Here is a 26396-nt window from a genome sequence, read left to right on the forward strand (position 1 = left end):
ACATGTACGTGTGTATTAGTGCAGGTTTCATCTACATGTGTTCTCCTGTATGTGTGCAAACATAAGTGTGTGCGTGTGTGCGTGTGTGTGTGTGTTAACCTCTTCAAACTGCCAAATTGCTCCTCCTCGTATCCAAATGCATCCCCTGCTTCTGTTTCTATAGAACCGTATTCATCATTATTAGAAATCCATAACAGCTCCGTTCTGCTGCAGCTCTCTGCCTTCATGTTACATCAGCTGGATAAAGCACTCATCTCTCTCTCTCTCTCTCTCTGTATCTCTTTACCTCGTGCGGCCCGAGAGCAGCTCGGCTCCGGACGACTCCCTCATGAGCAACATTTCACTTAACACCTTCAGCGCTCAGTATTTCACATCCTCGGACGAGCCGCACGCGTGCTGAGCTGTCAGCCCGCAGCAGCGTTAAACCGTCGTCGCCGTGGCACCCGAGACTGTGGAACCTGAATCGGTTCATCGGGCTGCAGATTTTTTCTAATAAGACAAAACCTTTTTGGCGACGCGCCGTCACGGCGGCAGACATGCGTGGTGTTTCTGATACGCGGACTGTCAAAGTGTTTAAAAAATCTCATTTGCCGAGTTTTCTTTTGTTTGTGGGAGAGGTGGCGGAGGAAACATCATCTCTGTGACACTGATCGCACCGCAGAACTAACAGATTAGTTTTTTTATCAACTGGCTGCTTCTCGACTGTTTCGATGATCCTGAATAGAGCTGTCGTCTGTCTGTGAGGTTTTAAAAGTCAAAATAGACAAAGATGCTTTTGTTGTCATGGCGGCAGAGTGTCAACATTAAGAGGATGTTTCCTAATGCTTTTAAAGACCCTCTGACCTCTCCTCTAGCAACAGCATCACATCACTTTTTCACACAAGAATGATCATAGTCTAACATGCAGGTTAGATTTACTGAGCACATGCATGCTCCTCAGAGGATAAACCCATCGAAGGCCTCAGAACATTCTGCACTTTAAGAGGACGTACGTCTAAATGAAGGAAAAGACAATTGGTTTTGTTATGATTTAACTGTAGGACAACCAGGCACCGATGTGTTTGAAGTAAATTATGTAAAGTATCCAGATTTTATAAGTCTGGACATCATCAGCATGAGGATGATAACAGACTCAGCAAATCAATGGATAATAAGCCCTGAAGGGAGCATGTAGAGGAAGAATAAGACGTCCAAGAATCGACCCCCCCCGAGGAAGCACAATCAAACACGGCGAAATGTTACAGAGTCAGGAGGTGGAAAAAAAAAGTTTGAAAAATGAAAATAAAGGATGCAAGAAATCATTCCATAATGCCGCCTTAATGTCAGAGTCGCCATAATTAGTAGTTTATGACTTGTAAATGCTGTTCTAAAAGATAAAAGTCGAGGATTTTGTGAGTTTTTCAGGTGACATAAATCCTCACAAGTTGTAAACATTTTCCATCTCATGTAACATGAACGCAGCACAGATCCAGCTACGTTTCAGGGTCAAACATCACCCAGATTGATTTAGTTGTCTAAACTGATCAGTTCTTCCAGGGGAACAAACAGAAAAGGCATCACTAGAGCTGATTATTTGCTGGTATCAAAAGTTTTTTTATGAATGTCAATAGACGTTTCAAAAACAAGTGATTTTTATGCTTTGTTCCAGAGTTGTTTCTTATTAAAACTAAATAAAATCAGAAACGTCAGGCTGCAGCTCCTTCCGTCACTAAAAACATCTCAGCTTCAATCACAGCACCGTCTGTCTTTCACGCTACGTTTTTAGCATCAAATCAGACTTGGACACGCTCACTGAGTGTAACGATAAGTCAGCTGACTGCCTGCGGAGCCAGATGAAGGATGTAAAGTGTAAATGTCAACGCTCTAACCTGCTGCTCTCCCAGCTCTCTCTTCAGTCTGTTCTGCCACTGCAGCGCCTGCATCACGATCGCCTCCCACCTCCTCTCCAGGTTGATTGACAGCAGCTGCAGGGCCTCACGGTGCTGCTCCGCCTCTGGGCCCACCTCCGCCATAGGTCCCGACTGTCCCGGAGGGATCGAAGAAATGGTTTTGTTCAGAATTAAAATGGATATTAACATACTGATAAATGATTACATTTATAATATTAAGAATGTTTAATAATATAAAGACAATTAAAAGAGACAAATAAAAGAAAAACGACAGGTTGAATTGGTTCCAGTTTAGATTCTTCTTCTTTAGATGTCTGGTTAGACTCGAGTCATAAGAGTCAAGTCCAAGTGAAGGAATAAATACTTGTCAAGTTGGAAATCTGTTTTTGATAATTAAATTGGGGATTTCTTTTCTTTTACTGACCTGGCTCTGTTGCAGCAGCTTCTGGCAGAGTTTCAGAACAGAGGAGACTCCTCTTCGTCGGCTTCGCACCTCCGAACACAGAGACTGAAAGAGAAGAACGGGAAGAAAGAAGCAAGGTCAGCAAATATTCTAATTATTATTATTCTAATACAAACATAACGACCATCCTGCTAATATTACGTCCATGAAATATTTTCCATTTGCGGTTCACGTGGCTTGTCTGGTAGCAGGAAGTGATGTGTGTCACATTAATTGCAATAAACAGATGAGGAAGAACTGGATGGTTAGCATTAGCAGAGATAACCTGCATGAAAAACCTCCTAAAGAATCAACAGGAAATGTAAAAATTCACAATCATGAGTAACAAAGCTGCAGATTAAAGGATGATTCTGTTTTATTCCATCATTCCTATATTTATTTATAACATTGTCGAGTGAACAGCTGAGAGGATGATTCAGGACGTTCATTTCACAATAATGGACCCGCTGGCTGTACGTTATCCCTTAAACACACACACCTGAATGATTCTTTCAGTGTGTTATTTATCAGAATCCATAAAAGTATCACCAGCTTTCAGAGTATTTTTATATTATGGTCCCGACCATCAGAACTTTAGAGGCTCCTCGTCTGGAAACTCAGATGGAAAACTCATCTATTGTCTGTGTCCTACAATGTTTACTTTACTGCACTTCACTACTGTAAAGATCTGCAAAATAGCTTGAAGACACTTGTTCCTCTGAGAGACTTTAAAGTTTTCATTTATTTATCATATTTTGTCTCTTAAGAATGTTCTGTGTGATTATCAGCGATATTTTAGGTTCTCTCACTTTCAGGTTTACGTCCAAATAAAGTGTTTAAAAGCCGTCTGATCGTCTGGCTGCTCGGGTTTCTTGTCCTGTCAGACTTTGTTGTTGTGTTCCAGGATCTCAGCAATTAACTTTATAACGAACAGAAACGACGGGTGAAGGAGGAGTTGTAAGAAAACAGAATTATCCTTTAAACTAACAAGAGCTAGATTTGTTTTTTTATTTATTCTTTAATTCATTTCAGTTCAGTTTAGTTAAATTCTTTATTAGCATAAAGTCAAATTCAGCACACAGATCCTTGATCAGCAGTAACAGTGCATAAAATAAATGACAACAGCCAATATTCCCCCCCCTCCATCCCCCCCCCCCCGCTTCGCTCTCTGCTGTCTAATAAATGCAAAAAAAAAAGACAAAGAAAAAAAGAAACAGGAGGATTGGCAGTGCCTATTATAAATCACTATATGCTGATGAGTTTCCACACGCAAAGGTCAGTGTGGATGTGTGTGTTTGCATGTTTGAATGTTTACTCATGCGGGCGTGTGCACGAGTATGTGTGTGCAGATGTGTGTGTGTGCAAACATATGCATGTATTTCTGAGTGTGTGTGTGTGTGTGTGTGTCACAGTGAACAGAGGGGACAGCCTTACTCCTCTGCAGCGGGGACCAAACACGTCCAAGCCCCAAACTATTTATGCTAATCCTGCCCGCTCGCCGAAAAGCACTTCCTTTACATTTTCTTTACATTTTTCCAATAAATATTAAACACTATTACAATGAAATGGGATTCTCTGTCTCTATCTCTCTCTCTCTTTCTTGCACACACACTCTGCCTCTTCCTCACACACACACACACACACACACACACACTCAACTCTTCTTCTTCTGTCTTTCATCTCCTCTTTCTCGCTCTCTCTTCAGTTTAGCATATTTGTAGCTCGCCTGGTTGTCTAAACAGGAGATGGGGATGCAGAATACAGCAGACAGGATCAAGAGGACAAGCCATGGCGTGTGTGTGTGTGTGTGTTTGTGTGTATGTTGCAGATAAATTTATTCCAAACAGGAGGTGTGTATTACGTTGAAGGAGGAGGCTCTAAACAACAACAAAACGACTGAGTGATACTCGCTCTGCGCCAAATAACTGCAGCAGACAGCGTCGAAGGGGGAAGCACAGGAAGATGAATTAAACTAGATTGGGAGCTGGAACAATAATTCAGCATGTTAGAGTCAGAGGATGACGGCCGTAACTCTAAAATCAGCTCCACAAAGTCTGGCTCAACAACACAAAGTCTTACATACTGACTGAGGGGAGATTTGAAGTTTATGTCATACGGTTTGAGATTTATCGTAAACACAAGCCGGAAAAAACTCTTTCCTCATCAGTCTGCTGCGAGTCCTGATGACAAGTCAGATGTGGTTCATTCTTTTAGGGTTTTATGTCTCCCAACTGGCGTTATGAATTGTTCAAAAGTTCAACAACATAGTCAGCAAACATGGCGACCGATGATAGCAGTCCGACTCCTCGTCTCTGATGGCTGCGTAGGAAGAGAGAGCAGCTGTAATAGATCTCTATTTTACAGTAGTTAGGACTGATATCAACACTGATGATGATAATCGTTATTAGTATTATGATTGCAGTCTGGTATCTCTCAGATAGAAAAAAAAAGTCTTTTCTCTGAGAGTTTATTTTTAGGCAGAAAGGAGAAAAGAGAGAATCCTAAGTCTCTATTGTTTCTGCACTGCTGGTTTTTATGCACTGATCCCTCTCTCTCTCTCTCTCTCTCTCTCTCTCTCTCTCTCTCTCTCTCTCTCTCTCTCCGGCCGGTCGAGCCTGGCTGGGCCCATATTGACTCAGAGGGCTCTACAGACACAGTCAGACAAATATTTGCTAAAAAGCTTTTCTTCCAAAATACATGGAAAGCCGTGGAGTGGCTGCAGAGAAAGAGAAAGAGACAGAGGATGTAGAGGGAGGGATGAGACGGACTGAAAGCAGCTGAAAGCAGTGTGAGTGAGAGAATTTGAAGAAGAGGGGTTGGGGTGGGGGGTGGGGGGTGGGGGTGGGGGGCAGTAAGGACGGAAAGAAAGAAGAGAGATAGAAGATTAAAGTGAGCTTAAGAGAAACAGAGAGATAAGGAAGGATAGAAATGATAAAGACAGTGACAACAAGGAGGAGAGAGAGACAGGAAATGAAAAGGATCGAAGAGGTAAACTGCTGATTTTGTTAGAGTGAAACTGTGAAGAACTGACTGTGATCCCTAAAAAATGCAGAATCAAGCTTCTGTTCTTGTAACGTTCTCTACCTTTCCAATCTTCAAATGAAATTATGGCAAATTTAAACTATTTCAGCAGAGGAGTGAGACTGTTTTTGGGCTTGCATCTATGCCTTTTTGCAGACGATGTGATTCTGTTCGCTTCATCGGCCTCCGGCGATGTTTCGCAGCTGAGTGTGACGTGTTTGGGCTGAGAGTCGACACCTCGAAGTCGGACGCCACAATAAGGTATCGACACAAATAAAATTACATTTGAGAAAGCGGGGGTCGTCTAATATTCGAGGCAATTACATGTTTACGACATCAGATATTCTTTTTGAATGAGATTGTACCACAGTTAACACCGGCTCCTGCAGAGAGTGTTGCATTATGGGTTGTTTGTTAGCCTTAATGTTGCTAGGCTAGCAAGTTTCTTTCAGTCTGTTAGAGTCAGTCAGCGCTAAATATGTTTAGTTAGCTCAGTTGTAACATGTTTTTCTGCCTCAGAGGATGTAAAAACGAGTGAAAATGAATCCAAACTGTCTTCTGCAGTTACGTTGGCATCAAGGCTTACTGTCAAGACGAAGAGGAACGTTAAGTTTTTGATCTTTATGCCAAAGTCCAGCAATGGACGTAGAGAAGAGCTCAGACATCCAGGAGGAACTCGGAGTGGAAGAGCTGCTCTTCTGTATCAGAAGGAGCTTTTTGAGGTGATTCAGCATCTGATAAGAATGCCTCCTCAGTGCTGCAGATGTTTTCCAGGAAAATGCAACCTGGAGGAAACTCAGAGGCAGAACCAGAACACTCTGCAGGGATTACATATCCCCATCTGGAGGATCCCATGTGGAAACGCCTCGGGATCCTCCGGGAGGAGGTGGAAGACGTAAGGGCGTCTCTGTAGCTTGCTTAGCATTCTGCCGTAATCATACGTGGCTGAAAGTCGACTCTTTTCAGTTCAAGTCATTATTATGGCTCCATAAAGAATTCTGAACTTTCAAGAACCCTCTTTTCTCTCTGGGTGTAATGTTGTGTCTGTCGCATATTCAAGGTCGGCCAACAGGAGGGACACGAAATGAACAAGTGATGTCTTTATCTCCTCCTCTGTTTCCTCTCTCTCTCTCTCTATCCATGTACTTCTCTGTCTGTCACTCAACATCCTCTTTCAGGAAGGGTGACCGACTCGGGATAAACAAAAAGAAGAGGATCTGCTCTCCTCTTTCTCTAATTCCCCCTTCACCCTCTCTCTCTCTCTCTCTCTCTCTCTCCCACTCCATCCTCCTCTATCTCTCTCATTCTTAAATCTCCCTCTCCTAAAAACAAAATCCTCTTATCTCTCCTCCACCTCCTCATCTCTACAATCTAATTACCAAGACCTGCCGTGAAGAGAGGGAGGGATGTCGGGAGGGAGGGAGGGATGGAGAGAGAGAGAAAGAAGGGAGGGAGGGAGGGAGGAAAAGACAGATAGAGGAGAGTGGAGGTTGTTAGTCTCATTGCTATGTCAGTGTTTTCCATGATGGTAAAGCACTTTGTAATGAGAGTGAGACAAAGAAGCCAAAGTTAGCTGTTGGCTAAACACAAGCAGCCGTAAAACAACTTTGCCGATATTTAAATACATTTTCATTTAAATCAGAAACTATCTAATCAATTAAGACTACAAATGTGACCAAAACAGTATTAGAGTTTGGTACCCACCAAACTCAGAAAAAGAAAGATACAAACAGCTCGAGAAAAACCAAAAACAAATCCTCCAAACTGAGACATTTAAATCTTAATTAAGAGAAAACAAAAAAAGTATCCACATCTGCCTTTAAGTCGTAATTTCAAGTCTGCAATTTTGGGAATTTCTGTCAGCAACGATATCTTACACCTATTATAAAGAACTACAAACAAACTGGTGGCAAAACGGCTGCAACCTTTGCTGTCAGTCTAAATAAAATCCAATGGTAATACTAATATATATATATATATTCAGCTAATTTAAAAATGTATCTGGTTTCATTTGCTAACAAATCGCTCCGACGTAACTTGAATGCAGCATAAACAAGAAAAGAGAAAAGAAAAGTTTTCTGATCCAATTCCCTTATTGGTTAAATGTTTTTCAGTGGTTATAAATTACAAAAAGTATTCATGTGTATTTGGGTAAGTTTAGGCACAAAAATGACTTGGATAAGTTTAAGATTGAGATCAGGATTAAGAGAAACCAATGTCGACCCAACCATCTACCCAACATCATCTGACAAAGCACTGTCAGTCAAACTAATACAAATCCTGTTTCATGTTATTATAAACCGCTGTGTTAAGTATCTATCTAGGATCTTTCAGTCAAACTGGACTTCCAAGATCATCGTGTATCGTCTTACTGGTGCCTGAAGGAACTGAGTCCCCGGTGAAAAAGGTTGTTTTCATTCTAAACATAAAAAAGTTTGGAAAAGACTGAGAAAATAAAAAGAAATAACAAAAAAAAGAGTGAGAAAGACAAAAAAAGTGACAGAAAGAAACGAGAAACAAACACTAAGAAACAGCAAAAAAAAAGAAAAAGTGAGATAAATAAAGAAGACAAGGACAAACTGTAAAGTGAAGAGAGAAACACAGACGCAGAGAGAGAGAAGGAGAATTTTGGTTGCTTGCGCAGTGACCCAGTGGATATTTCAATCAATTACCATTAATTAGAAATCTCTGATTAATTCTATTTGTTGATTAAGTCAATTAAAACCACAAGCACTCGTTATCGCACAACGAGCCTAATGAATTCCTGTCGACAATTTGTTCCCACACACATATTCCCTCCGCTGCTGCTAATACCGCCTACAGCTACCCAAACTTTGTTGTTTGCATACTCTTCCCATCTCTCCCTCTTTTCTCTCGTCTGATATTCCTGTCTTCCGTCCTCGCTCTCTTCCTCCGTGTTATCCTCTTCTCTGTTCTCAGTCCCCCTCTCTCTCTCTCCCTGCCTCTTATTAATTTCTTTCTTCCAGTTTCACTTCACATCTCTGTCCAGATGAATTTATAAAAATGCAAAAACAACAGTACAGGTTTGTGCCGTAGAGGTTTGTCGGAAGACCTTGACAGATGTCATTGAGCGGTGAGTAATGTTCAGAGATCACTCCCTCCGGGGTTTGCAAGAAAATCCTCCTCTTGCTTCCCTGTACTCCTCAAGGCCACGGGTTCCCAAACTGGGGTTCAGGCATCGCTAAGGGTCCTTCACACAGACTGGAGGTGAACACGGTTGCATTTTGGAGTGAAAGCTCAAGTTTTTCTGTGTTTTTTGGGTGCAAGGAAGATGCAGGAAATGGGGTAAAAAGCATGGCGTATTAATTCATGGACAGTGATTAGCTTTAGCTGTTTGCTAGCTTAAACAGTCTCCAATCATTTAAAGTGTGTTGACCAATCACATACATGCAAAAGCACATTTCTGGTGGATCATTTGTAATGAGAACACCACGTTTCTGCTGTTAACCTCACAATTCTCACCATGAAAGGCAAAATAGTTGCAGCCATGATAACTTTGCAGAGTTGTAGAATCTTGTCTGTGGTGTTTTGGCGTCTGTTAAGCTTTTAAACTCATCGGTCTGTAGCTCCACTTCCTGGATTGTATCTCATTGTCTCACACACCAACGCAGCTCCTTGCGTTGTTTTAACACAGAGCTGATTTCGGTCCGAATGCGTCGGGGATATAAAACTATGTTGACGGGACAATTTTTAACCTACAGCCATGCTAGCAGCTCTGTGATTTAAGCTAAATGCTAACATCAGCATGCTCATATGCTGAAGTTAAGAAGGTATAAAGTTTAACATGTTTGCAAGCTAATATTTGCTAATTTTCTCAAAACACAAAGTGCAGCTGAAGCTGATGAAAACGTCAGTAATTCTGCAGTTTTGACTACTCACATCGTATTCTGTTAAAATTCTTGCTGCAGCTGAAGATTTGCAGAAATCTGATGTAACATTCAGCAGTTTAAATCAGTTCACTGTCAGACTGAACAGAACTGCAACAGCAAAGTATTTTAAATTCGCAAAAACTCCAATTTGCGTCTGACTGCCTTCCTCTCAATATCAATGATGGCTGAAGGGTGATTCTTGGGATGTATGTATAACCTAAAGCTGAAGATGTCGGTGAGGTTAAAAGGATCCATACTGCAAAGTGCTTTCATGTCGTCAACCTGCGACCTGCTCAGTGACCGTCTCTCCTTTAAAAAAAGAAACGCTGAATTCACTTTAATCTTGTGCTATGTATCATTTTTTAAGACTTCTTCTTCAAATGGGTCATACCACATTATGGAATGATACTTGACGCTCTGCCTCCGCTGACCCAGAATCCATCTGTTTCTCGCTCTCTGGTTTTTTTAACATCACATATAAATGGGGTCTGAAAGTCAGCGGGATTCCTTAAAGGCTTTTAGAGCAATTCACTGAAAATGGAAGCAGACAATAAAGTAAGATGTGCCTCTCTCCTCCGCTCACTTTGCCCGCTGTGTTTGTGACATTTATGGCGAAACCTGTATGCATTAAAATATAAATTTAGCACTCTGACAAAGTGAGAGCTCAACTCCAAAGTGAGATATTTATGTTTTCACTTTTGGATTTTAAGTGACGCTCCTCTCAAGAGTGACTCGTTCTCAGGTCAGAGATTGGAGGTAAAACAGTCCGGAGATCCTACGGTGACCGTATGAGAGAGAAGTCATGAGAAAAGAAAACAAATGAGGAAGAATATAGAGGTTTTCCTTTTCTTCAGCCTTTTCTTAGCACCACTGGTGGAATGTAACTTAATATATTGACTCACATACTGTACTTAAAGGTATACTATGCAGGAAAAAAAAACAATTTATAGACTCATACAAAAGTAATCCCTCTCAATCATCACTTATGACCCACTAGAAGTGTTTGGTGGTGTCTGTATCTGCAGAGACTCTGCCCTCTGCCTGTACTTTCTTATTTTCTTATTATTTTGCTGTGTTCAGGAAGCTTCTGGGCGTCAACCTTAGGGCAGGGGGTGTGTAGCCTCCAGCCAATAACAGCGCACAGGGTGGTGAGGTCAGGTTACATCTCTCCGTCTCTCTCCTCTGCTCCGCTCTGCTCTCTGTCTCTGTGTCACGGATGTATAAAGAGCAGCAGGTCTGTGCGTCTGCGTGACCGAGGGAGGCGGGGGTTGAGCTACACACACGCAGAGCGGAGAGGCCTCAGCGGACGGGATGAAGCTCTGCATTCACACTTGCTGCTTCCTGCAGGGCTGTATGGAGGTGTGTTTATTTATGTGATTCATGTCTCTTCATTCACTCTCTAGCTCGCTCGACCACCGCTGCTCTCTCTCTCTCTCGCTCGCTCGTTGAGCCGGGAGGAGGGGCCAACTTTGATTACAAATCCTGCATAGTGCACCTTTAAGTACAATTTTTAGGTACTTGCACTTTATTTGAGTATTTCTATTTTATGCTACTTTATATCTCTACTCCACTATAATTCAGGGGGAAAAATTGCACCTTTTACTCCACTACATTTATTTTACAGCTGTAGTTACTTTTCCAATTAAAATTTTTACATGAAATATCATCTAATAAGCTTATAAAATACATAAATGTTAAACCAGAAGTTTCCAATGTGATATCAGTCACAGTCAAAACGGCTGATTTTCTGCAAAACAATTACTTTTAGTAGATTTAGATAATAATACTTCAGTACTTTTACTTCAGTAGGATCTTAAATACAGACAGAGACAGTAACGGAGTAATTTTACATTGCGGTATTTCTACTTTTACTTAAGTAAAGGATCTGAATACTTCTTCCACCACTTCTTGGCATCCAATAATGCACTTTAAATCAAAAACCCTTCTTCTCAGTGTCATAACTCAAAAAAACAGACACAATTAGCACAACAAGGACTTTAGTTTCTTAGATTATAACTTCAGATTTTTCCTAAAAATCATCAAATAAAAAGACTTTCTTCAGTATAAAGAGTAATCCAGGTGGTTGTTTTCTGTACCTCTGTGGTTACAGTAAAAACAGGAGCTTCCTCTTTTATTTCTGTCAGGTTGCAGCTCTGTAAAGACTCTGAACAGACAGCTGTAGTAATAATTTCCTTGTGAGTGAAAGTAGTGAAAACTGCCTTTAGAGTTTGAAGGTTTAAAGGAAAATTCTTTTAAAATACCAGCTGTTTGATTAAAGGAAGCATTTGTTAAAAAAAAAAAAAAAAAAGCTCAGCGGCCTTCATGTGAGACTGGAAATGGATTCCTGCTGACATCATCAGGCGTTATTGATTATTGTAAGTTATTAGCTGAAGTCCTTCTGCCCGCTCGGCGCGCGGTGACATTTTAGGGATGAAAGCTTTACTCTTAAAATATTCAGCAGCAGTAAACAAATGAAGGATATATGAAGTCTTTGTGAGTGGAAGCATTTACTGTTCTCACTAATGCAGCCGAGCGAACACACGCCGCCGCCGCTGCCGCGACTTAAAACGCTGCTATCAATAAAATCCAATCTCCTTCTGTCCCTCTGCATTTCTCTGTATATTCGTCTTTTTCAGCTCTTTCTCTCATCCGTCTTTTTCTTGCTTTCTTTTCCTGCGTCTCATTTTACAAGCTCCTCTCCTTTTATTCCTTACTAGTCTCTCCATCTCTCTCTCTTCTTGTTCTCTCCTGACCGCTCTCTCCATCTTCCTCTCTCTCTCTCTCTCCTCTACTATCTTCCCCATCACCATCTTTCACTGTGTCTTTATCCCTTAGTCTGTCTCACTGTCTCCCTGCTGTTTTAGCAGATTAAAGTGTGTTTTTTTTCTCCTGTTTCTATCTCTCTACTGTAGGAGCTCATGGTTGAAATAAAGGTTAGACTGTGAGTAGGACAAACATTTGGATATTATAACAAATTCATATTTATCTCCTCCACCCCCTGTGAAGAAACTTAATGCTTTTGTTTGTTTGTTGCAACAGCGCGGGCAGAACGAGTAGCTAATGACGGACTGATGACCTCGTGCGCTGATGACTTTAAGACAAATTCATGTTGTTGGAGACGTGAGAAAAGATGCAGCACAGACAAAACAGCAGCAAGTTTAAAGGGTATTTCTGGTGATTTTCTATATTTTCTCTTATTGTCAACAAATCTACAATGAACTGATCTACTTTGTACTGAGGTTCTTTTAAAAAATGTACAATGTAGAACAAAGTCTAGATCAGTTCATCGTTGGTTTGGCTCTGCACGTAAGATTTGTCAGCAATAACAAAAATATAGAAAATCGCCCGCCAAATCCTTTAAAGTAATAACCTCACAGATAGCCTAAAGCAGAGGTCTGGACCCAGAAGCTGTCCCATACGGACCCCCGGACCTACAGCCAAGACAGACGGTTATGATTTAAAACGCTTCTATGTTAACTGGAGCAGCTTTTGTAGTATTTACGGTAGATGGTGAAGGTCGGGGGAAATTCAAGCTTTTCCTCCCTTTATTTTATTTTTCTGAACTTTATTTCAACATTTTATTTATTTCCTCTTATTTTCAAATGTTTTATTTAGTAGATGAGATTATTATTATTACATTAAACATATCAGCCGTCATACATATATGTTCAGTTCTATGTTACGTGAACATATATGTATTGATTACATGCAGATGTTGATACAACTACGAGGCTACTTAAATATATATCACACTAAACAGTTATAGACAATATGATCTTCCGGACCTTTGCTTCAGGAAATTCTCTCTAACTGGACCTCTTTCAATTTTAGTTGCTATAAAGTTATGTAATTGTTATTCAGCTCTTATTGATCAGGGTTCGGGAGCCGCTGACCAGCTGCAGAGACACTTGTTGTGACCTCAGAGACTAATTCTACTTTTAAACTTCCTATGCAGGTATTTCATTGATAACGAACCCCACTGCTCACACAGCTCTACACACCTGATGCTCAGTGTCACATAATAATATCAAAAGACAAAAAAACACTGGCTTTCTTTCCAGGTGAACCACCACCTTAAAAACATTACTGTTGGTAGAAAACTGCATTTGATGTTTTTTTTTTCATGCTGGAGATGAAGAGAAGCTCTCTAAATCCAATCCATGCCATGACACAAATATTACACACAACACTGAACCATCTAAGCAAAGCTATCATTCAGGTTATGTTTTCTTAATGCAGAGAGATTCACTCGTTCTAATGCAGGTTTACGCTAAACGTTCACTGTAAGCTGCATCATGCAGGACAAAAAACAAAAGTAGAGTTAAAATAAATATCAGATCAGAACATTTAGTGAAGTTTGAATGAAAAGATCAAACTCTGAAATGTCCCTGAATGTCTTTATTTCTTTTTTCCTTCCTCTTTTCTGCTGTCTTTCCTCCCTCTGTCTCTCCATCTCCTTTGGTTTGACTCTCCCCGCTCTTTCCATCTCTCTCTCTCTCCTGTCCTCCTCTCTGACCGCTCTCTCTCTCTCTCTCTCTGCCGCTCCGTCTCTCTGCTTCCTCTCATTTTTCGGAGCTTTCTTCTCTGTCTTTCTCTCTCTCCGTCTCTGTTTCTGTGTTTTGATTCTCTCTGTGTCTCTGCTCCTTTAGCAGATGAAAGAGCTGAGTGTTTTCTTCTCCTCCCGACCAGATGAAGATGAAAGTCTGATCTGTTTGTTGACGCCGTTACCGTGGCAACGTCTTCACCTGTTTGCTCGCCTTCAACCTCTAACGAGCGACTCTTAACGAGAAAACACCTCTTCAAAACACCGACGAGCACATGCGCACACACAAGAAACACACACAGATGGGTATAATCAAAAAACCACACACACACACACACACACACACACACACACACACACACACACTCAGCAGCCGGTGTTCTTGGCAGGTAGTCAGTTGATCTTTAATCCTCATCATGCAGCAGGTATTGATATCAGAGCCTCGCTGTCACCTTCTATTAGCTGCCTGACAGATGCTGAGGGGGGGGCGGGTTCATACACTATGGGGAGTGAGGTGTAGTTTGTGGACTATAGAGCGTATGAAAGTGATGTCACTGTACACAGAAGCCATAATGTTAGACGGTTAGAGAGGCAGACATGCAACACTTGGTGGATACGTTCATATGATCAGAATAGAAACACTGTTGTGTAATTCAGACAGAATTTAGGCCTCAGTTTGATGGATTTCTGATGTCTAAAAGAGCAGAAACACTGACACATCATCACCTTTTTAAACTGATGTGTTGAACTTGTTAGCAAACAGTCGCTTTTATTTCCACATCCAGCAGTTATGGAGCAACATTATCATTCATGTGGAGTCGTGTTTCTGTCCACCTGGTGAATGTAAGTCCTATATTCACTCTCTTTTAGCTCTGTTTTTGCTCTCTAACAACTCCTGAGAGAAATATCTGGATCTTTAGCTGCTAAATGCTCCACTATGTTCACCAGCTAGCTTACAGCTAACTGTGTCTGTTTGCCGTTTGGTGCTGAGCAGGAAGTGAACAGTGGCTTTTTCTTTGAAAACAGCTGCTATGAGAGCACTGAGAGTGAACCAGAACAGTAAAGTTTTAGAGAAGTTAATAAAGAAACTCTCTATAAAGCTCAGTAAAGCCGAGAGGAGCTGGGTGATAATGATAATTTTACCTTGGCAGTCGTGTGTAGGTTTAATGCCAGTGTTTTATCCCAGCAACAAAATTACACGCAATGGCCATGAAGTGTCAGGGCTTGATTATCCCACTTGGGGGCCCTGGGGCAAAAATGGACAGTGTGCCCCTATGGAGATCCCTGAGGGTCTGGGGCAGTTGCCAAATGTTCCTACTTGATAATCCGGCCTCGTACGTAGATGCCATTTTGTGTCAGGTATGTCACATTTTCCAATAAATCCACAGAACAGGTTCTTTTTGGACTACTCAGTGACTCTGTGTATCTTAATTCCCTCTTATTCTCTTTATGTGCCTTCAATCTACTTCTTTGACGTGGAAATAAGGTGTAAATATATATGAACAGGATGGAGTTAAGGGTTACAAATGGTATGTGACCTAAGGAACAGATACTGTATATCCTCTAATAGCGGAGGCCTTTATTGGAAGCAGGCTTACATTAGTGAGAGCCTTTATCTCTAATTCCCTCTGTTTGATAAGTATATTTGTTCATATTTTAGTACGACGTCTCCTTGTTTTCTTATCTGCTTCTGTTTGCCTTTTTGAATTTTTTGTTACTGCATTACTGGTAATTACGGTAATCTGCACCAGAGACTTACTAACTTGAATGGGGATAAAATAATTTAGTTGTGCGGCTCTTCTAGACTTTCCAAATGTTACTGGATTGAATGCTGGATTATAGCGTACATGTTCTTATTTGTCACCAGGAAGTTGCACTTTATTGGCAAACAAACTTCATTAATACCACTGATAAACTGAGGTAATGTTTCTGATAGGGATGCACCATATTATCGGCACGTCATCGGTATCAGCCGTTAATAGCTCTAAAATGAAATATCGGCATCGGTGAATTCTGCTGATTATGAGAGGCCGATATGTCGCCTTCTCCTCCGCTGCTTGACTGTGCTTCCCTCGACGGACTGTTTCACCCTGGCGGTCCTGGTCCTTCCTCCACAGGCTCCACTTCACTCAGCCGCCCGTCAGACCAGCTGCTTCTTCCCACTTTAACCTGAATAACAAACCGGTGCTCGGTGCTCCGGTTTGATCCACATGGAAAGACGGGGCTAACGTTAGCTGGGAGGCTAGCAGAGCGTTAGCCGCAGCACAACCGGAGGGAAGCACAGCAGGCTAGCCTCTGCTAGCCTCTCAGCTAACGTTATTACACACCAGGACCGTCGGGGTGATACAGTCCATCGAGGAGCTGCTATGTTCGGCTGCACAGATAGGAAACACTTCGGCTGACAGGATGTACCACTCTGTACGAAAAACCCAAAACTTCTTCTTTCTGGTTTATAACAGCGGTTGGTAACCAGCGTATTAGGTGCATTACCGCCACCTTCTACTGCTGTTCCCACTTGGCAGGTTCATTAAAGTTTTAATGCTGAGCTCCTGAACTCCAGTCTTCCTAAGTTCTTCCTTCATATATTGTCTTTCTTGATCATACATCGGATATTGGAAATATCGGCAAAAAATCCAATCTCGTGCATCCCTAGTTTCTGAATTTGTTCGACTTCATACATATGTTGTTATACTGGTTACTGGACATAACCAGTATGGTTACTGGAGGTAACCAGTACAACAGGCAACAGGAGGTTGGCGGGGTCACAAGTCATGAATGGTAGAGGAAGAGAAGGCTCAGGCTATAAACTGTGGGGGGGGTCAAATCTTACAAACTGCAGGAGGAAAGAGGGCTGAAAATAGAAACGAGTGAAGGAGGGTGGGGGGGTGGGGGGGGGGTACATGTTACAAATGATGAGGAAGGCCGGAGGGCAAAGAGCATGATTGGACGGGTTTGGGGGGGGGGGATGAGGGGGCCGTGGGTAACAAACAGTGGGGGAGGACAGGTTCATCTACTGTCAACAGCAGGGGAGAGAGGGAGCAGCTGAACAGATAACAAGAAAGAGATGCGGCAAGGACGACAGATAGAGACAAAAAAACACGAGCAGATAAATGGAACCGGGAAGAAAAAGTCAAGAAAAAAGAAAGAATGAGACAAAAAGATAAACAGAAGAGAAACAAACACAAATAAAATAGAGACAGATATTCAGATAGAGAGACAGAGGAGGTCAGTTTGTTGATCTTTACTTCAGAAGGACGAGCTAAATGCTCACACTGATATTCACCCAATCTATGCTCACATCTCCGTTTGTGTGTGTGTGTGTGTGTGTGTGTGTGTGTGTGTGTGTGTGTGTCACGAGAGGTCGCCTCCTAACAGTGTGTGTTCGTCTGGCCAGAAAGGAACAGAGACTTTGAACATGAACTGTTTCCATTTCCATCCAAGGCAGAAATACAGAAAAGAAAAGAAAAGACAGACAGAAAGAAAGAAATCATGACCTCCAGTTTTTTTTTTAAGGTCACAAAGGACACAAAAAGTAACTTATATTGTTTTGATTACCACATAGTTTTTATAACACTGAAGGAAATCTTGTAATTCTCTAAGTAACATGTAAACATGATGACAACGGGTTGTTTTTTAAAGAAATACATGAATGTCTCGACTACAGTTCTGTTATTTTACAGCCTTTTATTGAATAATTGTGACAGAAACAGATGATTGATGATTAGTTAGTAGATTCTTGCAAGGACACATTATTGAAGGATGTTATTCTTTAATGTGTTGTGTTATCAATCCATCTATAATGTTGTCATCCTGTTCGTCCATGCTTCTATTCTGTACAACAACATCTACTGCATGTTTGTCCTCCTCAGAAGAGAGATCTCTCCTCTGTTGCTCTTCCTGAGCTTTCCTCCATTTTTTCCCTGTTAAAGGTTTTTATTTATGTAGTTTTTCCTTATTAAAATCGAGCATCTAAGGATTGAGGATGTCACATGATGCTGTGCAGATTGTGAAGACCCCTGAGGCAAATTTGTGATATTGGACTATATAAATAAAAATGGACTTGACTTGATTGTGTGACGTATAAACGCAACATTACAGGACTTTCAAATTCAATCAAAAGTGAAAGTGCGACGCAGCGCAGAGCAAAGCTATTATATTTATCATTCAGCAAGAGAGCAGAAGCATTCAAGGTCAAACTTTTTTCAGAACAGTCAAACTCAGTAGTGCAATATCAGGCTGTAAACAACACTCGTTAGCTTATCACTATGACACAGCAGTTGAACAAATGACAGATAAAATCTTGGAGGATTCACATCGTCCACTGAACCCTTTCAACTCCTGCTGTCGAGGAGATTTCAAATCATTTTTAGCAATTTATTCTTCCTGTTTTTGTGACGTATGATAAGTATGATGATGATATTGAAGACAAATTTGATTTGATTTGAAGAAAAGTTAGTTTTGTGCATTTCTGAGTTCCAGGAGTTCTTTAACTCTACTTTCAAATCCTTCTGACTTGAGTTCAAAATCTCAAATATGGCAGAAAATATAGTAGCATCCAAGCTAGCTGCTTCGTAGGATTGCGGGCTGCTCTTCGTTCTATATGTAAACGATGTGCTCTTGCATGTTTTTAGTGTGAATCTCGTGATACTCAGCTGTCCGCGGTGATAACACAGGAGTTCAGCTGATTAAATAAAGTGAGAAGATACAAGAAAACCACCGACAGGCATCATTTAACCTTTGTGAGTGATTCATTTTCAGTCTGCATAACTGTATATGCATGTGAGCATGTGTATTTGTGTCTGCACCTGTGTGTGTGTGTGTGTGTGTGTCAGATTCAGTCTATTAATTCTTGGTGTGTCCGGCCCCGAGAGCGTCTCCACCACAATAGAGAGTCATCGGAGGCCCGGGGCCTGCTGGAGGAACGTCTGGGCGACACCGTATCTTAAAGGAGTGCTAATTCAATTAAGAGCCAGGTTACAGACAGGCAGGTGGAGGAGGAGGGGGGGTAGAGAGAGGTGTAAAAAAGAAAAAAAAAAGAAGAAGAAGAAGGTCCAATGAGATGACAGGACAGACTCCGTCTGGTTATTTGTATGTGATGGAAGGAAGAAAGACAGAAATGAAAGAGGGAGAGATGTCGGCCGGCTATAAAGATTCTTATTTCAACTCAACCCTGCAGACATAAAGGTGGTTCCAACCCTTCCATGTCTGCTGGCGATGTGCTGCTTTAATTACTGTCAAACATTTTTCAAGGTCCATCTTTATTATGGAGTCAAACATGGAAGTAACTTAAGGGATATATTGCTAGTTTGCAGTCCAAGAGGGCGTTATTAGGTGCTTTTAAAGCACTTCTCAGCCCCTAATGGGGATAATTATCAATATGGACGCTGCACAAAAAAGCAGCAATAACTACAAAACATAATTTCTGTAATGCTCATACAGGAAAAATATTTCCTGTTTGTGCCGTTGTCAATCTTGTGTACATGTGAACGTATCTCAGCATCTGATCACACTTCACTTTTGAACTGGTCGCTGTAGCTGAAGTATAAAGATGTTGTTTTTTTTCATATTCTGAGTTTGATGCTTGATAAATACCTTGTGTTTCAATAAACATTCTTCTGCATAATTAAAATCTTAGATATTAGTTTAGTTACCATAAACAAAAAGAAGATTGTCAGCCAGGTTAGAACTTAACATACATAAATGTAACTTGGCTCCCACAGGGACTTTATCTTCTTTAGAAAGTACGTCCAATGGCAATGGCACAGCTTTTTGTTGTAAATAGTTCTCTATAGTTTGATTTTTATCTCAGTGTTACCTTTACATATTATAATTGCACTATTTGGGAACCTCACTACACTCTGGGAATGCAAAGCCTATAATGTAGTTCTGTGTCTAATAGTTTACATCAACTATTTTGAAGAGCGGCATAACTAAAAAGTTAAAAAAAACGCCTATTTTGTTGTAAATAGATGTATATAGATTGATATTATCTCCGTGTTACTATTATATGTTCACATTTGCAACCTTTAAAATGCTTTGTTGAACATGTTTGTGTTTCTTATAGTGAAAATATTACAATTTTCCAAATCAGATTTTATGTATTTTGTGTGTTTTTTGGGTCCAATATGATGATATAATATGTCAAAGTGAAAAAATAATTGTCTGGTCATATAGGTGATACCAAACATTGGCATGTTAAACATTTTTTAAAGTGATATATAAAGGCAAATTCAAAAGTATGCAAGAACGGCCAAAATAGCCTCTTTTTTGGACTTGTATTATACTTCTGAGTTTATAGCCTGACATCCTCAGACAGGAACCTGCTGGCTGTTCCCATGTCCAAATATAAAACTAGAGTGAATTGTGCTTTGCTGTCAGGTCACCTGATGATCCTTCTCTTCCCTTAAATCACTTCTTCAAACTCATCTTATCGATTAGTCTTCAAATAATTTGTCTGTCTTGTCTTATGTCTGTTTTACTGGGTTCTTTTATTTCTATATGTTTGTTTTTGTTGTTTGCTTTGTGTAAAGTGTCGTACAAATAGACAATTCTAACAATGAGCTGAGAGTTCAATATTACAACCAGCAGATATGTGGAGGTGTGTGAGAATATATGTTTTGTATTTTGGGTGAACTGACCCTTTACAACACTTTAATACAGATGTTTATACGTGTGCATGTTTAAGTGAGTGCTGGTCTTAAAGCGGCTGTGTGTCTTTTTGAAATGTCTCCATTGAAACGTGTGTGTGTGTGTACAAGCTTTTATAAATGAATGTGTGTGTGTGTGTGTGTGTGTGTGTGTGTGTGTGTGTGTGTTCCCCGGCGACCTCTGCCGACCCCCCCCCCCCGCTGCTTTCTCATACAGCCGTACAGTAATAAGCCGCAGCGTAGAAATCGAACCCATTTACGAGTCCAAACGCCAAAAAAAAAAAAAAAAAACAGACAAATGATCGCTAAAATGGAGTCGGCTTCTCTTAAAATGGAGCGCCCCTCTCTCCATTTAGCCTCTCTCGCTCTCTCTCTCTCCATACAAATGACTGCTATCAATATTTCCAATCTTCATTTCTGCAGAAGCTCAGGGCCTCTTTCTGCCAGAAATCAATGGCTTCCCACTGAGAGCTGTGACAAGGATCAGAAGTAAGAGCGGCTCCTGGGCTGTAGAGTATACACCCGCAGCCCCCCCCCCGCGGTCCACACGGGGCCCCACCCCAACCTGTCAACAACTGTTATGATAAGAATTAAAAAACAAGAAAAGTTTTTATTTATTTAACAAAAAAAAGACAATTACAGAGGGTGCACATTATGATGCTGACTGTAATTTCAGAGCCAACATTGGCGTAAAAATAAGAATTAAAAAATCTTTGTTGGTCCATAATTTTCTTTGTTATAAACGTCAGAGACTTTTGGTCCAGTTGATACATTCGAATCAGTACAACTCAGTGACAGTCTGAAAACAGCCACTTCGAAAAATGAAAGGAAAATACCAAAGCGTTGCCCAAAAAACATCACAATAAACACAAATCTGCTGAATTTACTGACAAACTTCCTAAAAATAGCATCTATATTTGCAACGTTAAATCCTGTCAGCAGTGAGGGAAGCAGCCTGTCAGCATTAACAGGCAGGCTGGACGTTTGCTATAGTTTACTGTATATATTATAGAGAGCGGTTTTGAAGCTCAAAGTGAGCCGCTCCGGCCGTCGCCATCTTGGCATAGTGTGACTCTGCCTAACTCCCAACCAATCAAAAATGGGCAAAGAGGCGGGCCGAATGGCTGAAACAAGCCACCTAGCGGCTGGAGGACCTGTCACTCAAAGCAGCCATAAACCGTTTTTTGTACCAGGCTGTAAACATGTTTATTTCTGCTGTAAAGTTGGGCATTTTAACATGGGGGTCTATGTAGAATGACTCGCTTTTGGAGCCTCGAGTGGACATTCAAGGAACTGCAGTTTTTCCGCATTGGCTTCATTTTACAGCCCTGGAGGTTGCCGCTTGGTTTTAAGTTATTTCATGTTGCTCTGACAGTTTCAGCTTCATTTTAATGATGAAATCCTGTAATCTGGAACAATACGTAAGCACCCTGGACAGCTCCTACAATCATGGCCGTCGCAGGATCAGCACCTTGACAGTGATTGTGACGCTTGATAGTTTGTTGTGTTAAAAAAGCTCCTTAATATGTGTCCTGTGTTCTAAAGTGGTCTATTAGATTTCATTGTTGTGCGTTTGAAATGAGATTTATCCTCAATATGAACTCTGTGCTGCAGGAGAGGAGCCGCTCAGCGTTGACGGCGGGGAGCCTCGTGTGTTTACGTTACGGTGCTGAGCAGCTCAACTGGCTCTCTTCAGATAAAAGTCTCGTTTCAACACAGTTTCATCATTTAGGCAGCCTGTGTGTGTGTGTGTGTGTGTGTGTGTGTGTGTGTGTGTGTGTGACCATGCACTGATGCATATTTGTTCAAAACTGACCGATTTGCAACTTTACTCTCTTTATGCCGTGATGTCATCTTTCAACCAACATTTCCAGACACATAAACATGTTGAACAAACGTGATTCATTTTATGAGGTTTTTTTGGTGGTTTTGGTCACTTTTTGTAGAGATTTTTGTGATATTTTATCTTACTGGAAGCTAAACAATAAAATATTGTGAGTGAAAACATATGAAGGTTTCAGCTCCCTCTTGCAATCACACTCCTACGTCTAAAACCAAACACTACAACCACAATATTACAACTGTTAGTTATGGGAACAAACATAATATCGTATCAAACCAGAACGTGACTCCAGAAGACACTGATCAGCTCTGGTAGCTGTTAATATAAATATGTAAATATGACGTCTCATATGTCATACATGTCATTCTGTGCTGTGACCACAGTGACACAGTGACTCACTGAATAACGGACTTTTGAGATTCTGCTAAAGATGAATATTTCAAACATGAAGAAGTGGGTTAAACGAAGACTAAAGAAGAAGAGAACAAAACTGAAAGTGATCCAGACCAGGAGTTAAGTACCCTTAATGCATCTAAACCCGATTCAAACCTTAACTCTTAATCCAAATCTTTTGTCAAAAACAGGCATTTGAGGAAGTGATGTCCTAACAAATCATCCTCATTTTCCAAACCGTCACTTTTCAAGGACGTCTTCACTTCACAAAAATATGGTCACTTTCAAAAATGTCCACACCTTCGATAAATGTCCTCACTTTCCAAAAATATTCTCACTTATCAGGTCTAAACTCCGACTGATCCTTCTAATAATTACAAGCCCGACAATGTTTGAAATGTACTTTCCAAAAAAAATGTCCTCACTCTCTTAAAAGAAACTCCTCACTTTCCAAAAAATGTCCCTCCTGTCTGAAAATATCCTGATTTTTTAAGATGTCATCACTTTCCAAAATGACCTCACTCTCCAACAATTGTCCTTAATTAACAAAAAAATGATCCTTAAGCTCTTAAAATATCCTTATTTGCAAAGGTGTCGTCACTTTCCAAAAGACTCATCAGGTCCAAACTGACGTTGGTCCTCAGAAGGTATGAAGAACAAGTACACACACACACACACACACACACACACACACACACACACACACACACACACACACATTTTTTACAAATGGACCTTGGAGGTTTTAACAACTTGTAAACAAAAGATGTTTACAAAATGCATGTTCACATAATAAAATCATATTAATCAGTTTTGTGTGTATTTGTGAAAGTTAGAAGTGTGTGTTTTCATGTGTGTGTGTGTAACTACAGTCTTCTTTATGCATTAATTCATGTCGTGCATGTATGTGAGACTCATTTGCATACGTCTATGTAATTGTGTGTTCATTTGTCAGCACATACATACATACATGAATTAATAAACTTATGTGTGCATCCATTTATAGTTTGGTGAGTATACTGGTGTATGTGTGTGTATTTTAGCGTGTTTGTGTGTTTCTGGTTGTCAGTCACACGGCAGGGCTAGGCTAATCAGCGCAGCTAGCTGTTCGCTGTGTGATGTAGGCTGATTAATATCCTGTTAGCGTCCCGTGGCTTTTAAGGCTAACTGCTGTTTCCTCTATACATCCATCGCTTCAAAAACAGCCCTGCTTTCATCTGGCCTCATTAAGACGATGTACGACTATACTTAGCAACAACACACACACTCACACTAACACACACTCACACTAACACACACAGAGTGAAGATGTTTTTTAAAAAGCTTAGTGTTGATTGGCTAAAGCTTTGTCACATATTTAGCAGCAGCCAAAGTTAGTGAAGAAAAGTTAATGCTGGTTTATAACACATCAATTATTTACTTTAACTTCCCCTTCGCCTGTTTTATTTACTGTATATATATTCTGTATTAAGTACTTACTACCTTCATTTGAATGTATATACAGCACATTTTATATCTTAAATTCCTTTACATTATGGAAAATTTACCACATGAAGGTCTTGTGACTGAAAAGTCATAACTGACAGAAGCAATTAAGGTTCCTGTTTCTTCTCAATTAACAAAATAATATTTGTAATTGTAATAATCAAGTGCACTGGTTCTAAAGAGTATGAACTTACAGCGTTTTACTGTGTGGTCCATCCTCTGTTATCCAATAACCTTTGTTTTAAAACTTACTTCTAAGATCTTAAGTTCTTTAGAGTCCTACTGGGCTCAGTCCTACTTGAGGACTAAAGCTTAGCGGATTAATGGAAATGTGATTTGGGATTTCTACCGGAGGACTTACTCTGAAAGTCTGTTGGGAAGGTGAATTTGTAGTTTTTTGGAGGTTCAACTTGAGGTTGTATCTTACCATAAATGTTCTGTAAATTATATACCTACAGACTGTATGGTGAGTTTCCATCCAGATGTTTTAATTCAGATTTTCAAGTGGAGACAAGTGGAAAATTTGCACAAAAAAAAAGAAAAGAAAACCCAAAAAAACGCTCGGCTGAGGTGGAAAAGTTAGAAACTAGCAAATAAATCAAGAAGTGCATGAAATGTGACATCAGATCTGTGATGTTCCTCAAACAAACAGAAATTTCCATCCCTGGCAATAAACATTTTTGCAGGTATACTCAAATCTAAACCTTCTTTACATCATTCTCTGTAAAACGTAATGATGACTGCTCTTCCTACCTTGAAGCTCTGCAGCTGTGCCGAGGCGTCTTTGCCCTGTCTGAGGCAGGAGTTGAAGATGAGGAGCTCGGTGTCTCTCAGCCACGCTTTCAGCTCCTTGATACGAGCCTCCAGCTGCTCCAGGAGCGAGTTGGTCAGCGGCGAGAGGGCGGAGCGAGGGTTTTCCGCCGTCGCGTCTCGGCCGCCGACCAGCAGAGAGTTCATGTTGGCAGAAGAAGAAGAAGAGGAGGAGGACTGGTTCTGCTGGGACGAACCTCGTCCTGAATGCTCCGAGAGGATTTTCTGAAAGAAGGCAGAAGAAAAGAGGCCACGGAGTTAATGTGAGGGACTCTTTGTTGTGTCAATATTTCATCATGCAAAGCAGCATGTCAATCAATACATACATGGCCATTAATCATTTACCTTCAGAAATGTGCGGATCAATAAAAGGGGATGTCATGTATTCATTCCTAAACCGCCGGAGGCATCAGATCTGAAGCTGAGTGTGATGTCATTTATGTCAGTGTTGCTGTTGAAGATGTAATAATCATCACAATCTTCTTGTTGACATTTATACATCTGGTTTATAGTCCGGTGAGAGTTTATCAGATGACATAATGTATATAATATCATATTTCCTGTTGCTCATACCTTATAGTGTTTCTTGTGTGAAGGTGACATTATTATTTTATTATATTTTAAGTAGCAGGACAGTTTAAACCAGTAGTTCCTGACTGGTCTTTGCCTCTGGGTCCAGATTTTCCCTCCGTCATCAAGTTCCAGTCCACACATCGACCCACTTTACATCCACTCAGTATATTTTTATCCATCCATTCAACCTGTCAGTGGATTAAAACCAAGCGGCAACCTCCAGGGCTGTAAAATGAAGCCCATGCGGAAGTGTTAAAAACTGCAGTTCCTTGAACGGCCACTTGAGGCTCCGAAAGCGAGTCAATCCCCATAGACCCCCATGTTAAAGTGCCCGACTTTACAGCAGAAATAAACATGTTTACAGCCTGGTACAAAAAACGGTTTTGGTCTCTAAAACTGTATGGGGGGTGAATATTTTCATAACTCACCCGTTTAAATTTTATTAAGCCATAAAGTTATGCATAATGAAGGACATGGCTGCTTTGAGTGACAGGTCCGCCAAACCCTAGGTGGCTTGTTTCGGCCATTCGGCCCGCCTCTTTGCCCATTTTTGATTGGCTGGGAGTTAGGCAGCGTCACGCACTGCCAAGATGGCGTCCATATTTTTATACAGTCTATGATTCAAACTCACAACCTTTTCATTGTGAGGATACAGGGCTGATGACCGCTACTGGCCCTTCACAAAATGAAAACCAAAATAACTGAAGTACAACTGACTGAAGCTCAATAAAATAAGAAGCATTGCAGCAGCGGAGGGACATTAGGGCTCAAAACCAACATTTAAAAAAACATTAGAAGCATTAAAACATAAGTTACAGATAATTCAGTCTCATTTAAAACATTTTTTTCTCAACAGAATA

General features: G+C 40.7%; 1 protein-coding gene across 3 annotated transcripts in view; it reads right to left on the minus strand.

Annotated features, from left to right (window-relative positions):
- The window catches only part of akap6 (A kinase (PRKA) anchor protein 6), a 238062-nt gene that overhangs the window by 23689 nt on the left and 187977 nt on the right, over positions 1–26396 (minus strand). For all 3 annotated transcript variants that reach the window (XM_042389345.1, XM_042389343.1, XM_042389344.1), the window contains 3 exons: positions 24907–25188; positions 2314–2397; positions 1869–2021 (listed from right to left, as the gene is read on the minus strand). In XM_042389345.1, coding sequence (XP_042245279.1) covers positions 1869–2021; positions 2314–2397; positions 24907–25188 — 519 coding nt within the window. The remainder of the gene's footprint in view (positions 1–1868; positions 2022–2313; positions 2398–24906; positions 25189–26396) is intronic.

The sequence above is a fragment of the Thunnus maccoyii genome, chromosome 16 (assembly GCF_910596095.1).
Source record: "Thunnus maccoyii chromosome 16, fThuMac1.1, whole genome shotgun sequence".
NCBI classification, from domain to species: Eukaryota; Metazoa; Chordata; class Actinopteri; order Scombriformes; family Scombridae; genus Thunnus; species Thunnus maccoyii.